The 19,231-nt window shown below is 35.0% G+C and overlaps 3 protein-coding genes across 7 annotated transcripts; 1 reads left to right on the forward strand and 2 right to left on the reverse strand.

The window, feature by feature from the left end:
• Positions 1-716: 716 nt before the first annotated feature.
• LOC140860270 (probable peroxidase 26) lies at positions 717-2,937 on the forward strand. Its single transcript, XM_073263207.1, has 4 exons — positions 717-977; positions 1,204-1,383; positions 2,231-2,390; positions 2,489-2,937. Exons 1-4 carry the CDS (start codon positions 717-719, stop codon positions 2,935-2,937), a joined length of 1,050 nt encoding a protein of 349 aa, XP_073119308.1.
• Positions 2,938-2,968: 31 nt separating this feature from the next.
• LOC140860271 (rab GTPase-activating protein 22-like) lies at positions 2,969-12,315 on the reverse strand. Of its 4 annotated transcripts, none has more exons than XM_073263209.1 (12): positions 12,184-12,315; positions 11,675-11,980; positions 10,158-10,256; positions 8,817-8,920; positions 7,474-8,279; positions 7,248-7,370; positions 7,058-7,146; positions 6,779-6,979; positions 6,015-6,407; positions 5,114-5,197; positions 4,210-4,436; positions 2,969-3,249 (listed from the first exon to the last, which is right to left on the reverse strand). In XM_073263209.1, the coding sequence occupies exons 2-11, from the start codon at positions 11,843-11,845 to the stop codon at positions 4,398-4,400; spliced, it is 2,109 nt and encodes a 702-aa protein (XP_073119310.1). In that variant the 5' UTR covers positions 11,846-11,980; positions 12,184-12,315; the 3' UTR covers positions 2,969-3,249; positions 4,210-4,397. The 4 variants fall into 4 exon arrangements, with proteins under 4 accessions (XP_073119310.1, XP_073119309.1, XP_073119311.1 ...); XM_073263208.1 differs by having other exon boundaries at positions 11,675-11,911; positions 12,184-12,311; XM_073263210.1 differs by having other exon boundaries at positions 2,970-3,249; positions 11,705-11,911; positions 12,184-12,311.
• A 734-nt stretch (positions 12,316-13,049) lies between these two features.
• LOC140863522 (uncharacterized GPI-anchored protein At1g61900) lies at positions 13,050-18,072 on the reverse strand. 2 transcript variants are annotated; one of them, XM_073267003.1, is made up of 9 exons: positions 17,795-18,072; positions 17,620-17,690; positions 17,167-17,286; positions 15,877-16,731; positions 14,933-15,178; positions 14,824-14,838; positions 13,838-13,981; positions 13,551-13,598; positions 13,050-13,337 (listed from the first exon to the last, which is right to left on the reverse strand). In XM_073267003.1, exons 3-9 carry the CDS (start codon positions 17,198-17,200, stop codon positions 13,264-13,266), a joined length of 1,416 nt encoding a protein of 471 aa, XP_073123104.1. In that variant the 5' UTR covers positions 17,201-17,286; positions 17,620-17,690; positions 17,795-18,072; the 3' UTR covers positions 13,050-13,263. The 2 variants fall into 2 exon arrangements, with proteins under 2 accessions (XP_073123104.1, XP_073123102.1); XM_073267001.1 differs by having other exon boundaries at positions 13,838-13,987.
• Positions 18,073-19,231: the final 1,159 nt, after the last annotated feature.

Below are 19,231 nucleotides of genomic sequence, written 5' to 3' on the forward strand. Positions count from 1 at the left end.
TAAAACAAATTTAAAATATAACAGAAAATTTGATAACATAATTAATAAAAATCGCAAACATACAAATTTACAGGATGAAGGAAAACCTTACTGATAATAATTATTAAATCGACCGACACTATGATAAGTATTAAAACAATTATTATTACCTTCAATATTTTTTAAAAAAAAAAGTAAATTAAACTGACAGCTAGTGATTAGTGAATCATGTTGAAGAGTGTAATGTACTTAATTAACCTAAGGTGGAAATATACACAAATGGAATTTTATTTATTTATTTATTTAAAAAAAGACCTGAAATCTACCCATTGCTGTTCAGGAACGCATGCATCAAGGTGGAAATATACACAACTGGAAATTATATTATTTCTAAAGAAAATACAAATATATATTTTATTCTATATCATACTTGAAAGTTGAAAAATCTTTTGGGTTTTTAATCCATGATCAATTTAATGAGAACCGTGTTCATAGTATATATATAGTTAAATTCTTTTTTTTTTGACAGTAATATATATAGTTAAATTCAATCATATTAATTTTTTACCCAATTCATATAATTTTGACTTTTAGTTTCACCATTGACAATGTACGTAAAACTTGCTTGTTTACTACTTAATTAATATGTGAATATTATTCAAATATTTAACAAAATATCCAGGTTGACATTATGTATACAACTATAGACATAATAAAATTCATTTCATTTGAATGATATGGAGAGGAAAGGATATAACTTTGTGAAGGTAATTTGCACTGTGGTGGGTGTGGGGCTGAGCTTGTACGTCAGCCGCGTACACGCAGCGGTGACGCTACCGCCGGAGGACAAGCCGTTGAAACGCCATTTTTACAAGAAGATCAAGACTTGTGCCAATGTGGAGGCATTTGTGAAGCATCAAGTGGAGTTATGGTGGGATAGAGATAAAAGTATCACTGCCAAGTTGCTCAAGTTACTCTATGCTGATTGCATGGTTAATGTAAGTTTGCCACATATGTATTATTTGAATGATATATATGATTTTTGATATAGTGAGACGTACTTTAGCACATAATTAAGTGACGTTTTATATATCCAATAGGTAGATGTCACTTTAGCCGGTGTCAAACATCAAAACTCTATTATTATTTGAATGATAGATACATATATATGTATACAATATGTGTGTATTGACTCAAAAATTAATAAAGTAATTGGGTATTTAGGGGTGTGATGGATCCATATTACTAGATGGGCCTGAGACAGAGAAAAATGCAACAAAAAATTCAAGGCTGGATGGATTCATACTGATCGACAAGATCAAGAAAGTGGTGGAAGCCCGGTGTCCTGGTGCTGTCTCCTGTATCGACATTCTTATGCTTGCCGTTCGAGACGCTGTTCATCTGGTAATTCATCTGTCATGCTATGTAGAACGGGGATTTTTCAATGTCATATTTCAACCCGTGTTTAAATGAGAGCCTTTGGATTTGCGGTGTGTCATGTGTGTATCTTATAAAATATATGGGATCCACGTGATCAAATGATAAGAAATGACGGGGAGAACCAATCGCTAAGTGGTGAAAATCGATCGGATTAATCAAAATCATTAGTCCTTTCGATGGAACATAGATGTCTAGCGGCGAGTGAGTTATTGTGGTTAGTAGCCCAGATCAATCATCACCAAACAATTTTTTTCCCTTGTATGGGTAGTCTGATCCCGTTTATGACCCTATATCATATTCAAAAGATATTCTCTCCATGTTTTGTTTCCCTTTTTTACGGACTTGTAGTTTGGGTACTGGAAAATAGAAATATTTATTGATTCATTATATCCATAAGTAATTTTCGACTTCATCACATTTTCTATCATTGAAAATTATACAATAACGAATATAAAACATAAATGACCTTACCCAGCCATATGACCCATTTCACAATTAACATCACGTACTAAAAGCAGGTTTCGTAATGCTAATTGTGAAAAGAGTCATTTGTGAAGGAGACACTGATTAGTACTTCTTAAAATTTATCACAATAACTACATTAGTTGTGTGCGACTTGCATTTTTTGAAAATTTAAATAAGACAATGCATTTTCCAATCCGTGGGCGACTGGCCGTTCTGCTTTCTGCTGGTGGCAACGGATCATGAATTCAAAAGGAAGTTCACGACGGGAATAAAATTATTTTGACTCATTGATCAGTTGAAATGAAAATGATTAGTATTAGTCTTATATGCAAAAACACAAGTACAGGCAGGTGCACCATCATATCCAGTGTTCTTGGGTAGAAGGGATGGATTAGAATCAAATGCAGCATGGGTGGATCTTCCATCACCCTGTGTCTCATGGGAAGAAGGATACGCATACTTCAAATCAAAGGGTTTGGATGAACAGGATTACGCTACGCTTTTAGGTAACTTGATATTCTTCTCAACAGTTTCCACTTGGAAAAATTTCGCCCTATGTTTCAAAGAACATTAAGCCATCTTCTATTCCTGTTCTAACCTTCAGGGGCACATACGCTGGGGAAAACACAATGCGAGTACATTCATGATCGCCTATACGACTTTAAAAAGACCCAGAAAGCAGATCCCACCATGAGCAGGTTATTGTTAGGAAAACTTAGACAACTATGCCCATCATCATCATCGAAGAAGAAGAGTGAGGAGGACCCAACTGTCTTTTTGACAGACAAAAATGGGGATGCATATGCTTTCACCAATACCTACTACTCTAATGTACTGTCATATGATTCAGTTCTTGGAGTTGACCAGCAGCTATTGTTCAATTACAACACATCACAACTAGTTCTCGAGTATGCAGAGAAGTTTGAAAGTTTTCGGAGGGAATTTACTTTGTCAATAAGCAGGATGGGTGGTCTAGGAGTATTGACAGGGAAGCAAGGGGAAATTCGCAAAAACTGTCGCCTCATAAACAAGAATAATCCCGACATTAAGTAGGACATTTTCATCTCTAGCTCAAGAGGGAAGAACTTACAATAACAGTATCACGAGGAAAAATGATATATTCAGAATACTAGACAAGTTTTCAATCGACGACTTTCTATAACGAAAAACCTGTGGCGTATAAAATTTCCATTAATTTGTAATAGATTGTTTCCTCGTCACATAGTTATCAATTTGGATATGATTAAATTTGCCCATGTCGATACATAAATGACTCTTCAGTGTCACAATTCATGCTAGTGTCTCCTATCCTAACCTGCGTGCTGCATTCTGAACTGAAAGCAAAGCAAAGTTTCCACTTCCGTCCTAAGATGAAAAAGGGAAACCATCATAAAACTATGCATTAAGCAACTGTCGGAAAAAAGCAGATGATAATGGCGCATTAGGTACAAAACTAATCTATGATACATCTGTTATGATAATAACCAAAAAGATGAAAAACATTCACAAAGCTGCTAAGTAATCCTTATTCTTAAGTATAAAAAGGGCAATAAAACAGTACGACCAGATATGACTTCTTTCTCCCACAGCAACCCACTAATAATTCCTTCCACCAAACAACAGAGACCACTACTTTATTGCTAGCAATTTTTCGTTTCAACCGCCATGTCAGCAGAAGAGGATTTCCAAACTTTCAAAGAGATTACGACATATCCAGAAAAACTAGGAGGAAATATATTTCACAAGAAATTTGCATCAATTTGGGTACGTAATACACCAATAGCAAATATTATGAAGCCAACATTTAAACCGATCACAAACTTTGTAAAAATTCAAGTTACGATATAAAGGTATCAATTTTACCCCAAATTATAGAACCAAGCCACATAAAAAAATTTCCAACTTACCATCAGAATTTCTAAATTTATCTATACTAACATCACTATGTTTTCCACCAAACACTTGAGAGACAAGTTCATGTATGAATTACCAAAAGAGAAATTTGCAATTCGGGGAAAGTATCATCCATGGATTCAAAAATAGCTTTTGTCGCATCCAACATGGTTAAAAATTCCTGTTGTCAATGGTGTCAGAAATAATATCCAATTTTCCTCTTTAATTTAATTGTCAAGTGCTTCAATATTGCAAGATGATGTTTTAATTCAATCAACATATTTAAAATAGTTATCTTATTGCCAATGGTTTTCTTAATTACATAATTGCAAGATACACCGACATCTCTGATGCACAACTTCTTTTAAATATGAGATTATGGACTGAAAAAACAAGATTTCGAGGTTTTAGTAATGACAATAGATTTAATACCTTTTAAAAGAGTCCTCACATATACTTTGGAGGCACAGACGGAATGACTTTTTTTTATGCCACCAAAAGATAAGTTTATGTTCACAAAATAGTTCCGACCAAGATACAGAACCTCAAGTAATCAGCAGCATCTCTGAGTGGCATGGAAAGTGATTCTAATCTTGTTATACAGCAATGACCACCCAGATTTAACTGTTATTCTGAGGTGCTGGACCATTCTTGATTAGCTGTAAAAGATTAAAACTTCTTAGCACAGAGATGAAAGAAAGACCGAAAAACTAAATCGTAACGTCTCAAACACTAGCTAAAGTATTTGGTGTTAAAGTTGTGGTTCCTTTAATTTCTCAAATTTTAATTTTATATTTTAATTAATGAAATATGTGTGACATGATGTGCTAGCGAGTGAGAAAATAAATTATTTAGAAGAGCGGAAGTTTAAAAAAATTCAAAAATAGGAATTTGAAGATGAACAAAGCACGGGGCCCTGGTAAAATGCCTGGCTGAACTGGTTAAGTGAGTGACATTTATGTGTTGCGCTCGTGAAGGAACATCTTTTTTTTTTTTTTTTTGATAAGAAACATATTATATTAATTACTATAAAATGATGATGTACAATATGCGGACAAGTGATCCGCCATCGCCGAGAAGGCTATCATGATCCTAACTTTCATAATCCTATCCCTATCAAGAAAATGCAAACGCCCAGTCTCTTAATAAATCCGAGATCAAAACATTCTTGAAATGTACATGAGATTTTTAGATATAAAAAGTTACAAGAAGCTCTATAGATTTCAACTGGTAGGCGTTCCAAAGCAAAGATAAATAAAATTCGTGACATGATCATTTCCAGATACAAACAAAAATGCAAGATAGAAAAAGAATTAAGTTAAATTTGAAAATTAACCTTGTAAAGGTACTTCTTTCGCAGTTTGATGGCAGTACGTATGCATCTCTTGACTTTGATCTTTAAAATATTATCATTGAATATCTGCAAAATGTGTCAGAATAAGAAGTGTTTTCTAGAGAAAGAAGATGGCGATGAAAGAGTGATCACATAGACCAGGTATGTTTCACAGTCACAAGCCAACAATGGAATCCAAAACGAAAAACTACAGCATGATACTCATGATAGGAATGCATAATCATTCCAAAATCATTTCAAGCAAATTATTATAGTAACAAATCATTTGTCTCTAACCACTCTTAACAAATGTAAAAGAAATTAGTTAAAAAAGTGCAGCATGGGACTAACGATTTGTAAACGTGGTAGTGAATATGTTTTAGAGTGCACTTGGGGGTGATGGATTTGAAATCCATGGATTTCGATTAGTTTTATTGTTTACAATGAAACAACAGATCAAATCTTAAATCAAAACCTTACTTATTTACACATTAGTAATACAAAAGTAGAATGGATATAAAATGACACAATCATCGAGTGAACTTGAAATTCATCCTAATTAACATGAAATACTACGTAAAAATGTAAGAAGTGGGCAATCTTATGGAATTTAGCTTATCAAAAGCTTATGAATACTAGAGCCTAAATTGAAATCTATATAAGAAGTACCATATAGTCCAACAACCACTAACCAGGTATTTGTTAAGTATAAATGGGAGGAAAAAAGATGACCTCAATCTTAATATAAGGAAAATTAAGTCAATTCTTTTTACTGTCATGAATCCTGCATAAGTTTGCCAAGCAAGTACGAGGAAATATCAAAATATCAGATTCGATATATAATCAAGAACCGGTACTAAAAAATTGCAGTAATGGTTTCGACAACAAACTATAATCCACCTGCCTTTATTAGGTCATCAATTGAATGCGTTTCTCTGATAATTTTCTGACGATTCGTAACGAGAATGGCTGCTACACAAAAAACAGGCAATTCATCACCATTTCTTGCCGATGATAGAACCGTATGAATCTGCAAGCGGTCATTCTTTGACCAGAAAGGTTTTGTCAATCCGCAAAATGGTCTAGCTGATGTGGATCTCATTCCGGTGCTGTCAGAGATGGAGCATTCCACACCAGGTTTTGTTGGAGAACTCTTTGGAACACCACCATTACTATCAATACTTTCTTCTCCCAATTCAGCATCTGCTTCCTTGGGTAACTGAATAGCCAGTAGTTCTGGACAGTTCTCATCCAGATGACATGTAAAGGATGGATCGAAATCAGCAGCCCATATCATCTACAGTTTTAAATCCAACGGGAACAAATCAACATAGGAAATGTCCGATAATTCTGATTAAATTAGTCAATCAACAATAGTTCATGAGGTAAAAGCATGGACGATTTCATATCTGCAGCTGAAACCATGTGATTAGTCTTCTGATATACACTATTCAGAGAAATCAGATTGCTTTGCAACTTTTCAGCAAATATTTTGTTTTCAATCGTTAGTATACTAAGTAAATTAACTGTAGCAATATGACCGCCTCCTAACCTATCTACAATAAAAACTTATTAAATAGCAGAGCCTGTATCATTGAACTAACTCAGTAGAAAGTATTTGTGTCACAGATTGGCTAAAAATAGAGAAGATCAATTTACAGTACAAACCTCCCACATACAAAGAGCTTCAGTGAAAGATAACTCCCTACGAAAGAGAACCAGCAGCATACGGAAGGCAAAATGAAGACTTTCAGCACCTATTTCGGCTAGGTGAGAGAACATCTCCCTATCCGTAAGTTCTAATACATGCCAGAGTACTTGCAACTGCTTCATGACACCAGTTGGCCCTTCCATCTTAAAGTTTTCACGCTGAAGAGTTAGAGATATTGAGTTTTAGCAAATCAAATTAAAAAGGTCGGCCAAACCCAAATTTATATGCACACATACCATTCTCCTCAAAAGCATCTCAAAACACCAAAAAGCATCAGCGTTATCCTCAAACAGAACAACAAAGGGAGACAATAAATCACTCATACCTACAAGTTCAATAAAATCCAACATCAATGTCCATGTCAATGCCATCAGTGAGAAGCACAATAATCGGGAAAAAGTTTCATAACAAAAGAAAAGGTATAACCTTGGCAATATCCAGTTTCAGGATCAACCCAGGCACAGACAGCAAGAATATCTGACATGCGAGCCAAATTTTTTGTGTCCTCGTAGAACTCGAGATGATTATCCGTTCTGACCACATCAACAACTGCAAATAAAATGTAACTTTTACCACAGCAATAAGATATAAAACATTTCAACCATGAAACCAAGTTCACATTATAGTTGTGTAAAATAAAGTACTGGTTCACCTATTCGGTGCAGTGTCCAAAGCCACTCAGACACTCTGGCTTCACTGGCTGCCTGTGCTTCAGATGTGGTTCCATTTGAAATTGGTGTTTCTGGTGCATCAGATATTCTAAGGCTGTCGAGCATCTCTCTTTCATATTCTGAATTATTTGACCGAGAAATAGACTCATGAAAATCATGATGACTACTTTCCCTTCTAGCACCAGAAAACAGCGAGACATCGCTAGCTGGAAAAACATCTGTTTCCACAACAAGATCTGCGTTGTTGCTAATCTGAAAACTATGCATATGTTCATCTTCATAAGTCAGTTTACGTCTTGAGGAACAATTCTCCTCACATAATCTGAGTCCTTTTCTATCTTTCTTATTATTTTCAAATAAATTTGTTACAGGTAAAGCAGGGAAATCCAAGTAACTTTCATCAGCATAGTTTGACCCAGGTGTCTTATATACACATTGGGGACTGCAGTTGCATGGATCTGGAGAAGGTAGAAGACCAGAGGAATCATACGCACCTCCCATGATGCTTTCTCGCATACTTACAAGGTCACCAGAATCACTTGAGCTTTCTTTGCAACATGAATATGATTTATCTCTAGATCTGCTATCCAAAAAACCGTTACTGTCTTTTTTGCTTGCACTAGTTTCAGAGATTCGTCCAATTTGAACTTCAGCATCCCTTCTCCCTTCATCTTTCGAACTTGCCCTCACGTCCATAACTTTAGATCCTACAACATAGGCTAAAGAACCAGTTCCTACACTAGAGTGCATCATTTGGCAATGCCTAACAAGATCTTGGTAACGTTCCCTGTAGCAGTCAATCAATTGTCAGATCAATCATTCAAAAACAAATGTATAATGCACAAGGAGTATCCACTTAGTGAACAAAATGGAAATTTAAAAGAAAAGGCAACAGACAAAAGCCTAATAAGAATAAAGTTAAAAATCATTCTGATCACAGAAATCATAACCGACTTGTTCGTATCCTTCAAATTCAATCTCAAGACAACCTATGTGATGCAGAGTCGGAGCATTTGGTTGACTTTGTAATCCTATCGACCTTGCCAAAAACTATAGTGACCTAAAAAGAAGATTAACTAGGACGTGTCCCCGTCCCTGTGGAAAGGCCCAGCCCCAGGCCACGCTTTGCAATAACAAAGATTCTTTTGTTCAACTAGCAATAACAAGATTTTATAACACTACGTGTTATATCAAAAGCAAACAGATGATGACTGGAAATCAATAAACCAGGTTATATCAAGGTTAATTTCAGGCAGAGGAACCACAACAAAAGGATAGAATCTTTCCAATAGTAGAGATGAATAGAATGGCTTATGTTAATTACCTCCTGGCTGTCCTTAATTGCCTTCGATATTCAGTAGTGCTACTCAAAGCGTAACAGCCCAAAAGAAATTCCCAGACTTCTGCCCTTATGGATGGATCAATACCCTGATGTGCAAAAGAGGTTTAACTGTCCTAAGTGAGTTTTTTTTTTTTTTTTTTAAATAAGGAAAAATTATGTACTGTGGATAGGAGAAAGCCACTTTTTTCCTCACTATTAGAAAAATATATCGCGGTTAAATTTTCGCTCACAACAAAAGAACCTATAAATGTACATATGTGCAATCAACAACATCATAAAAATCAGTAAAGTGCACCAAGAGCAAAAAATAGATCTGCTTCATCTGGTTCTATGGGTGTGTTAATTAGATAAAACCATACAAAAAACGCAAACGCAAATTTATGAAAACATGATAAGTTCATCAACAAATCCCAGAAAAAAATTTAAATGATAACCGGATACCATATTGTAGATTCAATTTTTAACCATTGATGACATAAAGGGCATGTATGCTCATCATCTGGATGCCTAGATGGATAAAGAAAAGCATGCCAAGAAAATAGTATTTGGTATATGTTATTGGTATTCCCCAGCTTCCTTAATATTAGTCATTAGAGCAAATACTTTATATTGTCGTAGTATCAAGTGCATAATGGATTACTAATAGTGCTTTTAAAATTAGAATTTGATATAATTTACTGATAATGAAAAAAGAAATTCATAAATTACATAATAAATTAGTTATTTCAAAACCTAGATCAATATTACATTGATAATTAAAGAAAAGGGTAATTTAGGAAAATTTTGGAAAAAAACAGAGCAAAAGACCAATTGATAATTACTCCACACCCTTTTTACCTAACAATATTCATATGACTGTAATGTAAAATAAAACAGGCAAAATCTTCAAAATAAAATTCAAAAAATTGTGTGCACAACTGTAAGGAACTAGGGGCCCAAAAGAAGGATGCCAACAACCCGCATGTGAAACAGTATCACAAAATAGCCTCTGTAACGTAGCTTGGTTACAATGCCTGTTTGATTTGTTATCACTTTATGTTAAAGACAAGCATTGTCAAGCAAGCAGAAAAATATATTGGAGACGAGAAAGACATTGCGACACTACAGGAGGACCACAAAGAGTTGCCCAATCAACTGATCATGCATTGACTGCATCAAGTTAAAGAAGTAAATAATAAATGAGCATAAAGAGTGAGAGAGCAAAGATTAGGCGAATGACACGAGTGATTGCAGTAACTATACAGAATAGAACTTACATATATGTCACAAGAGAACAAAGAAAATTGAAATAAAAAAATACAAACTTGCAAATAAAGCATGTACCCCCAAAATAATTGATTTAAGAACTCTCTGGAAACCCAAAATCTTTCCATCACCATCAAAAGCCGCCTGCCACTTATCTGGCTTAAGCATTTTGCTTATCTGTGGATCAAAACAAGGAGAAAAAGTTTGGGATAATTTTAAACATTCCAAATATCTATTTTAAGAAATTTCCTTTCAATACAAAAATAAGTTTTATGAAATTATCAATTCCTTATTCATTCGGTTGCCAAAGACAATACATGCTAAAGCAAACTTCGCACCTGACTCCAATATATCTTTTAATTATTTAGCATTTGACACCGGTAACAATTCAGAATTGGCCCAGCCATTTTGGCTGGAGATCAATATTCAACAGAAGTAGCACTCACATAATGAAGACCAAGTTACCAAGATAAGCATCCAAGGACTAAGATTACTAAAAAGGTAACAAACAGAATCTGTACAAGATAAAAACAACAGCTAGCTGTATATTAAATTATTAATCACAAGCATCCAAGGACTAGGATTACTAAAATGGTTAAAAACAGAATCTGTACAAGACAAAAGCAACAGCTAGCTGTATATTAATCATGCATACTTATGATTCAGGAGAATGAGGACGAATCATTCAACCCAATATGATAATATTTACTCTAAAGTTCACACACCGGGAGAAATCTGGCATAAAATCATGGATCAGAAGTAAACAAGAAAGCCTTTCAAGAAACTCCAGATTCAATTTCCATGCATGTTCAGGCAACTAATTATGTGTGTGGATTCAGCGTTCTGGTTCTTGTTGTTGCATTTATGTTAGACTGCTGATTTAGCAAAATTGTAACACTTTTGGCTACTTCTTTGTCTTTCTTCGGTTTTTTTAAAGTGAAATTGTTTCTCATTTTCTATGATAAAAAATAACTGGCTGATACCATTAACTTACAACATCTAACCTGCCATTCTTAACAAAATTTCAAGTAATTTGTTTATTTTCTCAATACTTATCTTCACTTTGTCCGTCCAGATTCTACTTCATAATTCCTTTAACATTGTATTTGTGATTTAGTCAAGAAAAAACTCAGGAATACTCCTAAGACCATTCATTGACTTCTTTCAATTTATCAGCTAGCAAAGTAGTGATCACAGAAAAATAAAACAATACTCAAGAAGTAAAGAGTCATCACCCCACCCCCATCCCATTTTGTCTCGCTCCCTAAATCAATATAGTCCCTCCAATGCCCTATTTCAACACCCTCCCTGCCCCCCACCCCCAAACCAACACACAAACAAGTGCATGCGTTCAGAACAATGAGATTCATCGACCAATAGCCTATTATGTTGACTGCACAACTTGTTTAAAGCATGGAGTTAGAATGATACATAGCATTACGATGCAGACGGCAAATATCACATTTTTGAAAAACCAATAACTGAGATGTATGTCGTGCCATTCAAAGGGAAGATAGATAATGAATGCAAAACTTTTAACATCTCATCACCGGAACATACATTATAAAAGATATTTGATAGATGGGAAAAAGTACCCAAAAAAGGGAGGAGCTGAGGTTTCTTACAGCTATCACAACCTTTATTTGTGGCTGATGAAGACAAGGTTCCCCAATATCGCGAACAATTGAGCTCACTCTCTGCAAATTCACAGCTCCTCCCTTTCCGCATTTCCATTGCTTCTCGTCACCGAAAAAAGACATCACCATTCACAAAAACCCCTACGCCACTTCTATCATATACACAGCTATCACAATCCCTCGGCCGCTCACTCTCTGTATACAATCTCAAAAATCAGTTAACTCGTTCACAAATCCCAAGAGCACATCATCAGTACGATGAACCTCGCAAAAAAAACAAAATTGCATAATAACAGATATCAAACATCTGATATCGATAGCAAAAACAAATCAATAAACAAAATTGGCATCAGATATCAAACATCCAATATTTGAACACGATGATTCCGATTATGCTCAGCTGACAAAAAAAAATCTGTAGGAAATTGAAGGGATACGAATTCGAAGGGGAGGAAAAGACAATGTACCTGAAGGGCCAAAACGATCTCCGACGAACAGAGATCAGACGGTGTATGAACTGAGAAGCCATTAACCCACGAAGACCGTTTCTTTGATTTTGATTGTTTTCTTCTTGTTGAGTTTCTCGTTTTCCTCCAAAGGATTGTATTGTATTTATTTTCTTCCTTTTTTAAGTAAGTAATTGATATTTAATTGTTATGACTTATGTGGCTTTTTCTGCCTGAAATTTGTTTACGTAATATTACATCAGATTTATGTTGTGTGATAGATCACGTCAAATACATGAAGTTTTTTTGTATTTAATTCATGCTATAACTTACAATCGCAATTTCCATGCTACCTTTTTTTATTTTTCTTCCTAAGAAATTTGCCATCTAAATTTATATATTTACAATTTTTATATTTTATTTACGGGCTAAAATCTGATATCTCCGTTTGAGTTTTTTTTTTTTTTTTTTCAAATCATCTGTTTATTTCCACTAAACGGATAATTTCCTATTGCTTTATTTAGCAAAAGAAAGACGCTTATTCCATCAACAGTTTTCCATTTCCTGCTTTAAAAAAAAAAGTTTTCCATTCCAATATTATGAAATTTCAAATAAATTACGTGCGGCCTTTTTTTTTAAGTGGAAATAAAATGTTTCCAGATGGGTATATGCCAATAGCCACAGCTAATATATAAAGCATCAAAATCAAAAAAAGCGGATAAGATAGTAATGATCCGATACCAAATTAGCCAAAGTATGTTCTGCACGATCTTGTTCCATTGAAATATTAGGAAATATCATTTAAAACCATTTGCGATCGACATTAAGCAAGTTTCCTTCTGTGTAAGTGTGTGTGTGTAGGAATTTCCCGAAAATTATGCACAATGACCATCATAAGGTCTATCATCTTCCCCGCAAAACCCACATTTTCCAATCCTTCAAATTACACAAAACATCATTAAAAAAATAAAATCAATAAAAAATGAACATTAAAAAAGAACCAAAAAAAGATAGATATTGCTATACATGATCGATGCCCGGAATATACACGTAAGCAGCGACAGTTCTAAACCCTCTACAACTCTCAGCTACACAACCCCTCTAAAGCAGTACTGTACCGAAAATAAGTGTCCAAAAAATGGGTACAAGGAGATTCACCCCACCGCCAGGCCAACCTGCATCACAGGACAATGGGCCGTCGTTTAAAAAATTATCAAATAACTTCTTGATAGATAGCAGTTTACATCATTGAGTGAGCGCTCAAGCTCATAATTACTGAGCCTGTGTAACTGTGTTGTGTGCTTGAAAAAATCTTAATTTTCGATTCAAGCTCAACTTGTTTACATAACATTTAAGCCAAATGTGTCATGCTCAACAGAATCACGCACCAGGATTACCCAAAGTCTCTGATGTAGGTAGAGCTGGCAACGACATTTCTGAATTCAAGCAGAACTAATTAGAACCGAGTCTTTTTAACAAACTACCACAGCAATGAAGAAATTAGCAAAACCCTTTTCTTCACTACAGTTGGTGACATACACTGAGGGCATTGATACAGTTGGATCGTGCACAACTTACGTGATCCAAAAATAACCAAAGCAATCAGAATATATATATATATCTGGGTGCAGCAGAGAAAAGGCCCAAAAAATCGAGAGCTTCTAAAACTAATTACCGGGGGCACAAAGAGATATTGTTGTGGCTGATGATGATGATGATGGCCATGGAGCTGCAATATTGTCGGTCAAATCACAAGTAAAGCTAAAACCTGTCGAATTATCATACACCATATTTGCCGGTAGGCTCCCAAGTAAGCATCCTGCATCTTACAAGAGAAAATTCTGTAAAAATTGCTCATGTAGCCGTCCCATTGATCTGCTAAAGACAAAATGTCATGAAGTTTTGTCACATTGCTAAAGAAGCAGAATTCCAGAAGTAACATGTTTCTCTTAGAACTGAAACCTTCGGAATTCAAGAATAAAACTTAAATTTCCATTCCCACAGAAATTTCAAGGCCTACAGCTGGCACCGATGTCAGCCAATAGAATTGACTTGAAAAACAAGAAGAGACCCTTTAAAAAAGGAGGAGAAGAAGAGCTCAAATAGAAGCCGTGATTGTAGATGATCTATACTTCCTGATTGTGTTTCTTGATAGAATTTGAACTTGTGTCACAAAGAACTTTACCACAATATCTATATACACTGGAACTTGGAAATTAGATTTCTGAAAAATTACAACTGAAGGTGGCATATACTCACAATTCAACTTTCATCTCTACTCAAAAGAATCTATTATTATATTATAAACCCAAATTACAATATAAAAAAAATTCATATTGATTTTATCAAATAATTATTTACATGATTTAACATTTGCAGTAACCGTTCCATTTTCCCAAGACAAAAGAAAACGATATAGTTTAGTTTATTTCCCTGACTCCCAAAATCAAACCACAAGCCCTTTGTGTTCTCCCTCTCCCAAATTCCCATGACATCTTCGATTGCTCCCAATCATAGTGTAAAGGAAATAAGGAAGTGAGAGTAAATTAAATAACAAAATAGAAACGCATCCATTAACCCGGCATGATACATAAACATATGAATGGAAACAAATACACAACAATGTGAAAAATAAAAAAATAAGGGGGAAGAAAAGAGTACCTTGTTGACCATAAGCTGCTCCAGCAGAAAAACAACAATAGTGAAACTGATTAGTGAAAAAATGATTTCTCTTGTGAGATTGAACAACAAAAACCAAACAAATTCTGACCTTGGAGACTAAAATCTTTCAGGTCCACATCACAAAGCTGATAAATGTTTGTCATTACCCCACCTTTCTGCAGCATAAGCCCAAACGAAGTCGCACACATTATTGCTTGACGATTTGTTATCAACATTTGCCGTTGTAACCCCGCTATGTAAGAACTTAATGAGCTGCAACATGAAGGGCTTGGGGCAGCAACATTTTTGCATGCGGCAATCACATCGGATGGCTGTTTTAACTCCAAGGGACAAGCTACAGCCCAAAAGATAAATGATCACAAACACGCTTATTCATCAGTTACACCAGATTACACATACACGCTTATTCAACAGTCACACAAGATTACAGAACAATCTTGCAACAAATGAATCTAAAAAAATCCACATGCAATTCATAATGTATTTAAATATAGGTTAAGCTGGGGAACCTTAGAAGATAACAGTTAAAAATCAAATAATATATTCTGAAATTACAAATGAAACTCCCATAAGTTTAGTGTGTCCCTAGTTAATCTATATCTATCCATCCTCTTCGTGGACATAGTTATGCGGATAGTTAATAGTTGCTTAATGCGATGTTTGCCCACTATATCTTGGATTTTGAATACTACAGATCACCATATGAAATAAACCCTGAAATACAAAATATTCTTTCTCGAGTTGATACATGCATATCACAACAAATTCATCAACTAAATGTTGTGAGGGCACATTTAGTATATGCTGTAATCAATCATGTCAATCTTGACAGCACAAAAATACACAATCGACGACAGAATAATTAATAAGCATCGGTTAGTAATCACACGAATAGCTTGTGATGATTAGCTGTGTGGAATTATGAATCGATACACACCAAAGTTGCTGCTGAGAGTGCACATAAAATGATGTCTTCTTGGAAAAAGGTATGAAGCAAACTCATAAATAAACGTTAAACAGATAATAACCAACCTTTGTTAACCTTGCAGGAGGACAATATTCGGAATGCTTTGTTGGCAGTATCATGAGAAAGTTTCATTGCGACCCACGAATAAACCACCCCTTTGCAATCATTAATCATGTCCCCGTGATCTGGCAGTCCTACTATGTTCTTTTTATCATTCATGAATGACTGCATTCCGGATATCTTAAGGGCGGCCTCCATTATCACGGGCTGACAAATTGGTCTACAGCATTCTTTCAGAGAATCAACTATGCTGCAAGCCTCCAATATTTTGCTTGTGTTCACCATTTTCTCAAAATCTGTGATGTCCTTCACAGGACAAGAGCCTCCAGTAAGATTTGAAGATTTTGTCGAGCATATTGTAGGTATCGAGCTGTTGGCTCCTCTACTGGCTAGTATACTGACAATATCTTTAAAACAATCATCAGCAACTGCATTTTGTAAGACTAAATTATCAGAACCGACGCTGTAAAATCCTTGAAATATGTGGAGCAAGCTACTAAACTGTGGGCAGCATATCACATTTCCTACAACTGCTGCTAACGGCTGATTACAGTCAGATGCTGTTATTTCCATGATATTAGAAATGGCAGAAAAATTTACAGGGCATCGTCCAGTCAAGACTGGATCATACGTATTTGGATGGGTTGGATACATCGGTGGCAAAGATCCAACAGGAAATGAATGATGTGGGATAACAGATGGTGATATTTCAATGGGTTCAAAGCTTCCGGTTTTCGGTGGGCTAGCTAGTAGGGAAACTGAAGAGAAGTGAGTACCCTCTGCTTCTGCCAGCAGAACCAGAACATTCTCAAAGCTAGACAACCAGAAAACCAATGGTAATAACCAATGGAGCCAAGAGCCTACAAACTCATTAAACACAAATCGGAAATCAGAACATTAGAAATCATTTTATTTGCATAGATAAACAGCTGTTTCGGTAATGTCATAGAAGTATGGTGAAGATAGTGGTAACAATTCAACTCAAATCTTTTTAAACTGTTCAGAAATCCAAGCAACACATTTTGATTATTTTCCCAACAGGGACAATTATCATAGCCGGCAATTATTGCTCCAATGATATCATAAATGCTTCAATGGCAACTAATTTGTATATTACATTCTTTGACCTTAATCATATAAATTAGCAGATTCAATAGAATATATTGCTTTAAGAGGGCATAAAACATGGATGTCGGAGAATAAGATACACTAACATTTCCATGACTCCTTTTCCAAAGTATACAGCACACTGTGCATAAAAAAAAATACTAAAAACAAAGTATAAGGTAGCTTACCCTTGACATAAATTGCAGTTTTCAGACAATCCATAATTCCCCCAAACCATCAGGCAACATGAAAACTAGTGATATTACTCCACATGGCAATATAAACTCAAACTGATGCCGTCAATATACCTATTAAACAAGTTAAACAAGACAACATATCAAACTTAGATATATATATAAGGTTATAGAGTAATAGAAATACCCAAAGCATATCCTCACACAAAAGTACACAATGTCAATTAACACTTGATGCAACCTACTGCAAATTCTCGCAGGTTCTTCTTCAAGACATTGTCGTATTTACTAATTTTGGAACTTTCATCTCCACAACTGAATGCACCAATAACTCAACTGATATTCAACTTATGGTGAAAAACTAAGTTAAAAACAAAAAGGCACTGACTATCCGCTTTATCAATTTGCTAAAAACGAAGAGGCAAATCTATAATCCATCATCCTTACCCTCTGTTTAGCAACCCGGAGTTCCATAGGATTTGAGGAGATTCGAAATTAGTTGAAACGCAAAATCAAGCCTGCGACAGGAGATCAAACCAAAACAAATGTGTAAGAAATTATAAAGTAGATCTGCTATTACAACACAATGAAAAATCCGCACAAAAATTTCAATTTTACGTACCCAGCGAGAGATGAAGTGTCAATATGCGCGAGTGAGAGGTGGGAAAAAGTAAGATGTGACTAGGATAGAAGCTTCTGAGACGGAGAAACGGCAGGTGGAGCCCGGAGGAACAGTTAACGGCGTCTCTGATCTCTGGAACCGAAGAATGAAATGTGCAAAAATAAAAGTGAGGAGCCTGTGGTGTTCGCCGTACCGGTGGCGGAGGACGGAGGTGGTAGAGCCGATGGTGGTGGCCGAGGGTTTTGCTGGACGAGTGAAAGGGATAGACTGAATTTTGGGAATTATTGTGTTTTGCAATAATCATTATTACTATTTTTTAATTATTCAAGAGTCGGGTTTTTTTAATTAAAAAAAAAATAAATTAAATCCTTTAAAAAATAATAATAAAATTTTTTTAAAACATTTCTAAGCAGACGGGCTCGGCCCCTTGAAAATTAGAATGATGGCTCGACTAGAGTCCATATAAATCGAGCCGGTTCGTGAACTTTACGAGTCCGCTCGATAAATATTTGATTCGTATTCGAGCTTATCGAACTCGAGCCGAATTCGAACATGTTTGAACTTTTTTCGAGCCGAGCTCGAACCAAAATTATTTTGTTTGATAGTTCGCGAGCCTTAATATTTAATTAATATAATATAATTTTATATAATAAATATATATACATTTCGAACATTTTCGAACATTTCGAGTTTTTCGAACCATAATATCCGAGCAATAGTTCACGAATAGGTTCGAATGTTTCGAGCCGAACTCGAACTTCATTTCGAGCCGAGCTCGAGCCAAAATATTTGAAATTATCGAATTTCGGATCGAGCTCGAACTCGAATATACTCTTATCGAGCCGAATTCGAGCCTTAAAATTTTACCATTATTCGGCTCGATTCGGTTCGTTTACACCCCTAAGCCCGATCCCCAAAAAATCCGTTTTTTTTTAAAAATAAATCCTAATTATAATTTTTTTTGGTTATTTAAAAATGTTATATTATTTTAATTATTATATTGACATATCGAGATTGAATAAAGTACATATATATAATATTCATATTTATGTAACTGTATTATATATTCTCTATATATAATAATGGTGATTTTACTTATTTAGCAAAACCATTTTATATCTCCTTTTTAATTGGGAAAAAATAAATCATTATTAAATAATAAAAAAAATATCACAATTTACCTTTTTTATTATAAAATCTTAAAAGAAACGTACTTTATAAAAGTGAATTAAGAGTTGCACTTTCTAATTTTTTTAAAAAAACTTAATTTTAACTTTTGATTTATCAGCTTTTTTTTACAAGTATCATTTTAAATCCCCAACAAAAAAAAAAAAATTAGTCCAAAATTACATGTGCTTACAACTCCCGGGCCGACAGAGTGTTGGATGGCTCGGGCCTGGCCCTGTGATGGTTATCCACCTTCTAATTTGACCAACG

This window comes from Henckelia pumila, chromosome 4 (genome assembly GCF_033568475.1).
Source record: "Henckelia pumila isolate YLH828 chromosome 4, ASM3356847v2, whole genome shotgun sequence".
Taxonomy (NCBI): domain Eukaryota; kingdom Viridiplantae; phylum Streptophyta; class Magnoliopsida; order Lamiales; family Gesneriaceae; genus Henckelia; species Henckelia pumila.

What these genes read in the sequence shown, in the direction of transcription:
- LOC140860270 (XM_073263207.1), top strand. Translation starts at nt 717, where the DNA reads ATGGAGAGGAAAGGATATAACTTTGTGAAGGTAATTTGCACTGTGGTG. An exon ending in TTCGAGACGCTGTTCATCTG is followed by an intron (nt 1,384 to 2,230) that starts GTAATTCATCTG and finishes ACACAAGTACAG; the next exon opens with GCAGGTGCACCATCATATCC. An exon ending in GGATTACGCTACGCTTTTAG is followed by an intron (nt 2,391 to 2,488) that starts GTAACTTGATAT and finishes TCTAACCTTCAG; the next exon opens with GGGCACATACGCTGGGGAAA.
- LOC140860271 (XM_073263209.1), bottom strand. Translation starts at nt 11,845, where the DNA reads ATGGTGATGTCTTTTTTCGGTGACGAGAAGCAATGGAAATGCGGAAAG. An exon ending in TCAGCTCCTCCCTTTTTTGG is followed by an intron (nt 10,257 to 11,674) that starts GTACTTTTTCCC and finishes TTTGATCCACAG; the next exon opens with ATAAGCAAAATGCTTAAGCC. An exon ending in AAGCTCTTTGTATGTGGGAG is followed by an intron (nt 6,408 to 6,778) that starts GTTTGTACTGTA and finishes TTAAAACTGTAG; the next exon opens with ATGATATGGGCTGCTGATTT.
- LOC140863522 (XM_073267001.1), bottom strand. Translation starts at nt 17,200, where the DNA reads ATGGATTGTCTGAAAACTGCAATTTATGTCAAGG. An exon ending in AATATCTCTTTGTGCCCCCG is followed by an intron (nt 13,599 to 13,837) that starts GTAATTAGTTTT and finishes GCTTGAATTCAG; the next exon opens with AAATGTCGTTGCCAGCTCTA. An exon ending in AGAGACTTTGGGTAATCCTG is followed by an intron (nt 13,338 to 13,550) that starts GTGCGTGATTCT and finishes CCTGTGATGCAG; the next exon opens with GTTGGCCTGGCGGTGGGGTG.